We start from the raw sequence: 9519 nt of genomic DNA, 5'->3' as shown, positions 1-9519 counted from the left end.
TTTATTTTGTTCTCATAGAGCTCTGAGAATTTTTTCAGAATTTTATATTAATTTTTTAGTACTGCATTTTCTTGCATTTTCTTGAAGTACTAAAAAGTTAACACAAAATTCTGAAAAAATTCTCAGAGCTCTTTGAAAACAAAATAAGCAATTTTTATCTCTTAATATTTTTCGGTAAAGTTAATAGAATTCAAGTAAAAAATTATTGAAACCAATAATTTTGTAGATATTTACGTAAATATCTTAGAAAATAGAGGTCGTATAAAAAATTTTTTCAAGCAAAAGTTGTTTGCTTTTTTACGTAGAATAAAATCCCGTAATAAAAAATATGTATTTCTATTTAAAAAAGCAAAGTTGACCTTGTCCTGACCTTGGCGACGTCATCTTAGGTCAAATAACTACTGTCATTAAATGCGACTTTTTAAGCCTTACAACTTTTATTGGAAACATTTTTCTCTAAAATGCTCCCCCGCCGAGTTTCTTGCCGTTGCCGAACTTATGGGACACACTGTATATTAATTTTACATATTTATTAAATTATCATAACGTGCTTGTTATTTCGAGTTTTAATAAATCACCATTGTTGTAGGTAAATTGGGATAAAGAACTTGATGAAGAAGCTGAGAGACAACGTAGACGAAAAAAGGAGAGTTGCAAAGGAGCTACCAATCAAAACGTACTTCCACCTGTAAAAAAACCAGAAGTAGTGCCTCAACTGCCAAAACCTCGTTCTGTCAGCTTCAGTCCGAAATTGGGTAGAACAAACAATTCTGCAACTTTGGATCTCTTAGGTCTTGGTAGGTTTTTTATCTAACATGTAACGTTCACGAAATATACAATAATTCTTTCATAGCATTACTATTAACAGATGCACCAACAGCTAATCAAACAAATGTCAATGGTTCTGGTGATGATATATTTTCATCCTTCTTGTCTGCACCACCTGCTTCAGCGACCTCAACTGGAAATGATACTTCTGATGCAAATAATACAACCACTATTACAAGTAAAAACGAGGAAGAAAGTTTCTTTGACCAATCATCTCTTAGGTCAGTATCTCAGGAGAAAAGTAAAATGACAAAGGATAGTATTTTAGCACTGTATGGCACACCAAGTCATCAACCAACAATTTATGGTGTCCCAGGTAAAGTATAAAACGAGAATTATATTGATTAAATAGCTTGAGCTGTTTTTGTATTTATCATATTTCAGGAACAGTGTATCCTCATCAGCATCCTATACCATATAAACAGCAGATGACAAATGTGGGCGCATTTGGACAACAAAGTTCCTTGGGTCAACTTGGCCAACTTCCAACACAAATACCAGTTACAAACCAAATACCCGTTAATCAAAATCAAATTCTAGCGAATCCTAATTCGATAGGTGTGGTAGCAGCTAATCCTTTAAATAATTGCTTACATATGGGACAATTGAATCAGCTGAATGGAATATCAAATTCCACTATCACAATGCCACCTCAAATGGTATATCATAACTTTTTGTACTATCGAATATACTAAGAATTATCTTCATATTCTTTTCTTATATTTAAAGTTTTTACTTTATTCTAATTTTGCAGATGATGCAATTAGGACAAAGTAATATCGCTAGTAATAACGGATGGAGCGGCATGTTGACGCAGAATCTCCAACCAGCTCCTGGTAGTAACCCATTTTTTAATTTAACAGCACAGCAACAAACTGCTACATTTGCTACTCAGGTTTGTAAAGCAAAATGTTTATTTTGGGAAGTATTCGGATTCAATTTTAAAATGATAAAATATGGCATATATTGATTATAATATATGGGATATATTATATATATAATAGAGCCGATTGTTCCAACTTTTTGGTAAGCAACCTTAACAGTTAAATCATAGTCATAGTTTATTATAGTTTTTCTTTGTTTAATTTGAAGAAAAAATGAAGACAAACATATGATTTAACTGTTAGGTAGCTTACCAAAAAGTTGGAACAGACAGCTCATAATCTGATTAAAATTGATGATCTGATTGTTCAAAGTTATTTTGTTGCAGCATATAACTGAATTTTGCTACAAATTTAAGTGTACTTTGTGTGCGCGTACGTACGCGCGCGTGTATGTGTGCGTGTGTGCGTGCATGTGTGTGTAAAGTGTCGGACAATTAAGAGCAAAACACTCGGGTATAGGTAACACAAATCAAATTGAACAGGAAAATCCTCTACCATTTTGCAAGTTTTGTAATAAGAATATTAAAGCAATATTAAGGAATTAATTAATCTCAAAAATAAAACAATAATAAGGAAATTAACAAGTCAAGTAACTAGTTAAATAACAGCCAAAAACAATGATCTTGAAGTTAACAATTATGTCACTTTATTAATTTTTAAATATATTGAATCAAGCCAGTATTAAATTTCGTATGTTTCAATTTTATTTTAGATCATCAATGTATTTATATTTATTTATATGATGAGGGAAATTATATAATTGTTAGCTTCAAAATTAAGTTTTTTATTCTTATTTACCTGATTCCTTTATCATTATTTTATTTTTGTGATTGAATATCATTAGAACAATTTTCATTCTTTTAGAATTAATTAAACAATATTAGCAAATAAGTGCATGGGAAGCGATAGAACAAGTTTTATAGATTAGGTTTTATCCAAGGCTGCAATCTATTGACGATCTTCTGGTAAAGGCAGGCGATATATAATGGTAGACTACATATTTCCACTATTCATCATTATGAATCACCTGCTATTATCAGAAGATCGTCGACAGATTCTAGTTATCTTAGATTAGATATTATTTACAAAACTAGTCTTATTAATTTTTATACATTTATTCGCTAATATTATTTAATTAATTTCTTAATAAATATTGCGAAGTTTTCAAAATAATACAGGGTTATCCTGTTTAATTTGATCTGCTCTACTTGCACATAAGCGTTTTGTCTTTAATTGTCAGACACTATGTATAATTTTGCACATTTAATATGCCCGTCATCAGTTTAGAATTTAATCATCGATGTAAGATTCTATATATTACAGATACTAAATCGAGTTTCTTTCAATGGTGCTTTTTAGCTCTCTCTCTCTCTCTCTCTCTCTCTCTCTCTCTCTCTCTCTCTCTCTACGTCATGAAATATTATTCTATTTAATGATTACTTTTAGAAGAAGGAAATATTCTGTAAATACTTAACGAGATTAGTGAATTTGATTAGAAAATTTTAAAAATATATATCAATTATAGATCCACTAATTACACTCCGATAAGTTTTGATTTTTTTTGCCTTACAAGTGTGAATAATCATTTTCGACGTATTTTTTGGCCGATAAATACGAATTTGTTGTCCAAATTTATAACACAATTTTGAAAAAAAAAAAGGTTGAAATTAAGAAGTAATGTAAAAATCAGAGAGAAAAGTATATCGGAAACCGGAGTCGCTAGGGCCAGGACTCGAACTCGGGACCTTTCGCTTGCCGGGCGACTGCTCTTTACCACTGAGCTACTCAAACTCCCGCTCCAATACATTCTTTCTTGTCTTCTTTTTATATGATATTGTTTTGTCAATATAGCGCATGTTATCCTCAGTTTTCATATCCTACAGTAAAATGTTAGTAGTATGATAAGTACCCGTGTTAGGGATTTTAAACACATTTTAAAAAATTTTTTTTACTTATTTTTCAACATAGTCTCCTTTCAGCTCGATACACTTAATCCAGCGATATTCCAACGTTTTTATACCATCCAAAAAATATGATTTGTCGAACTCCGCAAAATAGGAACTCCGCTCTGTTTCGGCGCTGACTTCCTCGTTTGACATGAACCGTTTTCCGCCAAGCCATTTTTTCATGTTTGGAAATAATTAGAAATCGTAGGGAGCCAAATCTGGAGAATAGAGTGGATGAGACAGCAATTCGTAGCGTAATTCGACCAGTTTTGCTGTGGCGATTATGGACGAATGAGCTGGTGCATTGTCATGATGAAAGAGCACTTTTTTCTTCGCTAAATGGGGCCGTTTTCTCTTCAATTCAGCGTCGAATCGGCGCAATAATTAGCATAGTACTTCCCCGTGATTGTCTCCCTTCTCCAAATAGTCGGTGAAAATGATGCCTCGCAAATCCCAAAAAACAGTGGCCATGATCTTTCCGACCGATGGGACCGTTTTTGCCCTCTTTGGAGCAGGTTCGCTCCAAAGTGAAGTGATGAAGTAGTGAAGTCCATTGTTTTGACTGTTCTTTTGTTTCTGGTATGTAGTGATGGATCCATGTTTCGTCAACAGTGACAAAACGCCGCAAAAACTCTTTCGGATTGCGCTTAAATATGTCCAAACAGTGCTCCGAAGTTGGCATGCAATTCCGATTTTGTTCCACTGTGAGCAAACGCGGCACCCATCTCGCCAATAGCTTTCTCATGCCCAATTTTTCGTGTAGGATATTTTGTACGCGTTTAAATGAGATATTTACAATGTCAGCAATCTCTCTGATCTTCACCGGCGGTCTGATAACACGAAATCATGGATTTTATTGACTATATTCTCCATAGTCACCTCAGTCGGACGACCTGGGAGTTCTTCATAAAAAACGGATGTTCGGTCGCGCTTGAATTCATTGAGCCAATATCTGATGGTAGTCATCGAAGGTGCATGGTCCTTATAAACGGCATGCAACTTCACTTTGTTTTTCTCGCATGTCTTCCCATCTAAAAAAAGGAATCAAATCACCGATATTGTTCTTTTTCCATGGTTGCAAACAAACACAAACTTGTCCACTTTCAACAGTTATCAAAACAACTCGACAACTACTCGATAAATCTGTCTGAAATTTTGACTGACGTCGTTCGGAAGATGGCGTTAAACGATAGTATATAGACTTTGAGTCAGTGACGCCATCAGTCATTAAACACGGTACTTATCATGCAGCTCTCGTATGCTGGAAAATTGACAACAAATTCGATCAGAATCCTATAATAAAGTCATAGCTATCTGTATCCGCATTAAGTTTGTGTTTTAACGACTAGGTCTGCTGATATGATTGGACGACAGATTGGCGGCAAAAACCGAGCAGATTCTACCGCCAAATTGCGCGCTAGTTTGCTCAGTTTCTGCGATCAATTTGCCATCAATCAAACTACTACAGGGTCTGTTTGATTTTTACCATCAATCCGCTAACATAGCATGCCAGTAAACTCTTAGATTTTTGGCAACAATTTAGTAACATCATCAGATAGAATAGATTCTGTGTAAAATTTGTAGTTTTTCTGGCATCAAACATTTTTAGTGGACTCTGCTTAGAATCTGTCTGCGCAGATTTGGCTATCTGAGAGTGGATTAAAAATTGTGATTTTGAGGGATTTCATGAATAGTTGCAGCAACGATAGAATTTTTTATTTTATTTTATTAATAATATAAGAAAGTATGAACATCAAGTTTTAAAGCGCGTTCTTGTTTTTATACGATTTTTCGTTTTGGAAATATAGTTATTTAAAATTAGCTCTTTTCCTGTATGTGTATGTGTGTGTGTATGTCATAAATCAAAAAGATATTTAAAATTTTATCGGTTAATATTATACATGTGCACGCGTATGAAAAAAATATAAGTAAAATTATAAATTTTTGTTCACATATAGACGATGTTTTATAACGATTACCTACAAATATTTCTGCACTAAAGTGTATTTATTTTTTTTTTACATTATAGATAATGTACTATTTCTCAATTATTTCATTTTCTATCGAATGGGATTTTGATCAAAATTAAGAACCATCACTATATATGTATACGTAAAACTAGCGGATACTAAAATGGTCTAGCGCTTGTGCGTCTTTCGTTGGTCAATTCTCGTTTGCTAAAAATTTTAACAATTGAAAAACAGCACATTATCTAAATTTTTAAAAGATGTTAAACTATTTTGATATAGAAACAGCATAATTTAATGTTTAGGTAATTATTATAATACAATATATTTTTGTGCCATCTTTACTCAGTTGGATATTTTAGTTATATATTTGTATAGTAGTTATATTTCATAATAATTTATAATAATATTTCAGTTACCGCAACAAATATCGCAGATATCTCTGAGTGACATGAATTTTGCTACTACGACGGGTAAACCTGCCGCTGCTACGCTACCAGGACAGACTCTTTCTACTAACTTGTGGCAGTAAAAAGATATTACGGATATTGTTAGCCTGTTGATTATTTCATTCAGTGTTACGTACTAGTGTCGACAGTTTATTATTATAAACGTAATAACGTTTCTGTGTCCATTCGAGATATCGCTTTCGAAAGTAATGGAACGGAAGATAATACATAAATGAAATAGAAAAAAGAAAAGAAAAACTACTCGAATGCTGCCTCATACGAAACATGATTCGTGAATGTGTATAGTGCTTCGAGTTGGTAAATATTTTTCTTGAAAGATCCTCGTCAGCTTTCAATATTGTTGAAGAAGAGAAACGAGATAAGAGAATAAAATGTGTTTCTGACGAATCATAAGAAGTTATTCGTGAAACTAAATATGTATCTGTTAAGGTACAATTATATTGCTAGAATAAGAGCTTTTGTAATTGCAATTAAAATATGTGCCAGGGTCCACTTTCAGAGTAATGAGGTATTCATTCAAATCGATAGTATAGGAAACTGTATAATTTCAATGAACTCAGATTTCGACAATGTAGATGGACAAAAGTATATACTGTGATAAACAGTAATTAACAATTGGCGCAATGTTATACATTTTCCTACATCGACATTGAAAGTTGAATTCACAGAGATCATACTGATTTTTATTCCTAAAACCTGGCTTCATAATTCATTTTAACTGGAGTTTAATTCATTAAAAGTTTATCCAGATAAGTTTATAGTTAATAATGCATATTCATACAGACATTGATTAATTGTGTGTCTAATATAAAAGATATAAATTCTTTTATTGCATGGATAATGATTAATTGATTTCCTTGTATAACATGTGATTATGTCAGTTTGAATGGGTTTTCAACTACAGTTAAAGTAATTTGTGAAACCAGGTTTAATTCAAGTAGAAAGAGCATATGTGTGCATGTAAGTTTCGTCAGAAATGTAAAAAGACTTTGATTTGGAACTTATTTTTAAGGTACTATAATTGACACGTACTCAATGTGTGTGTCTACTTTTATTATGTATTATTAATTAGATTAAAATTTTTTGTAAGTGCATTCTTACATTTACTTGTAATATTATAGGGAAAGTATTCACGTTTGAAGAGTAATGTTTCACATACGTTTGAGATCTAATTCTCACTTAAACGTTGTCCAAAATATAGTTCGATTCTGTTATTATTGTCACGATTTATACAGGATAATTAAAAATTCAAGGTCATTAACTTAGTAGTTGATTAGTCATAAAAAAATAAAAATTTACATAAATATTTGTTTTAATATCTATTATTATATACCGAGTTTACGGTCTTAAAATCAAGAAATAAAAATTATCAACTTTTTTCTGATTTCTTCTCTTCTTACAATTTGATAATTATGATATATGTGTTAATGTGATTTTAGAGAATGAGCTGAAAAATGGAATATATGATTTTTTGAGAAAGAAAATTTTTATAAAATATTTGGAAAAAATTAAATAAATATCGGCTTTCTCAATTTTTATATAAATTATTAAATTGTGATCATAATCTCGGAATAATCACATTAGATGATTCATTAGAAATCTCTGATATTCCGAGATCACTGCTAGAACGGGATAAAAAATTTCACGTGATTATGAAAAACATACAATTCTTTAATAAGAAAAGATAATTCTTTTAAAAACTCTGTCGAATTTCTTTTAATTAAAAAAAAATTCAGATATTTTTGTAAATTCTCTTGAGATTTTTTAAATAAAGAAAATTTTTTTTAATTAAAAGAGGTTGTGTATTCTATTTTGCAATGTTATTAATTATAAAAATTATTGTCTTTTTTTGCGGTCTTCTTAGTTTATGACATCAGAAGCGAAAAAATATATGTAAAAGTACTTGTAAAATATATTGAAATAAAATATGTTTACAAAATGATACTTGCAATCTCGATCGAGCGGGTCTATAAAATAGACCGAACATTTTTATTTTATTCTAACGATCAATAAATCGTAAAATTAACGTGACAAATTCAAAGAAGGTAAGTTAAAGAGGATAATTCACATGTTACATTAATTTTACGGTTATTTGTCGATTTTTGGAACAAAAGAAAAGTATTCAGACTATTTTACAAATTTGTTTGATTGCAAGTGTCATTTTATATGTACATCTTTATCAACGTATTTTATAGGAATTTTTAATGTATATTTTCTCGCTTCTCATCTTATCAAACAAGAGTTTTGCGACGATCCAGGTAGCCTAATCTGTTAGAGCAAATTTTGTTAAGCACTTGGGGTAAGCGGACAAAATCCATAAAAAAAAGAAGGGATAACGTTGGCAACGTTCAAAAGTATCTTCAAAAGAATCCATAAATTCACTTTTGAAGGTTAATATTATTGTTGAACGTTAGGAGAGTGTACAGAGGTCCAGGCCTATCAACGTCCACTCCTTAGGTGGAGCATCCATCTGGAGGCGACGGGCCATTGGGGATGTCGGGTCGCCGAAGCCATCCGGCCCTGTCTACAGGAATGGGTAGACAAGGCCCACGGAAAGTTGTCCTTCCGGACAACGCAGGTACTCACCTGACATGGTTGTTTCGATAAGTACCTGCACAGAATTAGTAGGGAACACATTTCCCGCAGCCACCACTGTGGTGCCGAAGTGGACTTGACGCAACATACCCTGCAGCGCTATCTCTAACAAAAGCGCCGGGTTCTAATCGAGGTGGTGGGGACGGAACTCTCTTCCCCAGCCTTTATCAGGGCTATGTTAGGGGAAGTTGAGGGCTGGTCGGCCGTCATCTCCTACTGCGGATACGGTTGTGTCGCAAAAGGAGGAGGAGGAGAGAGTAAGGCGGGACGAGGCGGCCCCGCGTGATGGGGAGAGGCGCCCAAGAAGGAGACAAAGGGCACCTCTCCCAGCCACACATCTGCGTGGCCTAGAGGGGCGGTGCACTCGCAGGCGGGGAGGCGACGATATATCAGAAGTCCCCTCCACCAGTGTATCTGCTGGTGAGCCGAGCCCCCAAATGGGTCCAGCCGGAGACTATCGCCGCTGGGGAAGAACCCGGGGGCGCAATACTAGGAGGCGCCTCGGGGAGAGTGCGCCGCACTTAATCTGCGTGCAAACCCTCGGTAACGAGGCACTTCGAGGAGGAGAGAGGGGCGGCTCTCCCGCATGCGTGGGAGTCGCTGACTCCGCTCCCCGAGTTTGGCGCGTTCTGACCGTAAGGGGGAAGGGACATACTGCCCACTCCCCTCATAAGACTTCGGCCGGGACCGTTACGATGGGCCGAGCCCCAGATAGCAGCGGACCTAGCGCCCAAAACTCCGGAAGGATAGGCACGGTGAAACGGAGGAGGTTTCGCCGCAGGGAATAAGGATTGGTGACGGCTGGGGGGGGGGGGGGGGGAAAACCCCC

General features: G+C 34.5%; 1 protein-coding gene across 1 annotated transcript in view; it reads left to right on the top strand.

Annotated features, from left to right (window-relative positions):
* Positions 1-8037, top strand: part of LOC116852644 (stromal membrane-associated protein 1-like) — an 11409-nt gene extending 3372 nt beyond the window's left edge. The window contains exons 4-8 of the mRNA XM_032833193.1: positions 590-797; positions 869-1144; positions 1213-1487; positions 1583-1723; positions 6041-8037. Coding sequence (XP_032689084.1) covers positions 590-797; positions 869-1144; positions 1213-1487; positions 1583-1723; positions 6041-6157 — 1017 coding nt within the window. The 3' untranslated portion in view covers positions 6158-8037. The remainder of the gene's footprint in view (positions 1-589; positions 798-868; positions 1145-1212; positions 1488-1582; positions 1724-6040) is intronic.
* The last annotated feature ends 1482 nt before the right edge of the window (positions 8038-9519 follow it).

Source organism: Odontomachus brunneus, unplaced genomic scaffold (assembly GCF_010583005.1).
Source record: "Odontomachus brunneus isolate Ranch 3 - 2012 unplaced genomic scaffold, Obru_v1 Obru_scaffold_243, whole genome shotgun sequence".
NCBI classification, from domain to species: domain Eukaryota; kingdom Metazoa; phylum Arthropoda; class Insecta; order Hymenoptera; family Formicidae; genus Odontomachus; species Odontomachus brunneus.
The sequence above is the reverse complement of the archived record's forward strand: the minus strand, read 5'-3'. Positions and strand labels throughout refer to the sequence as shown.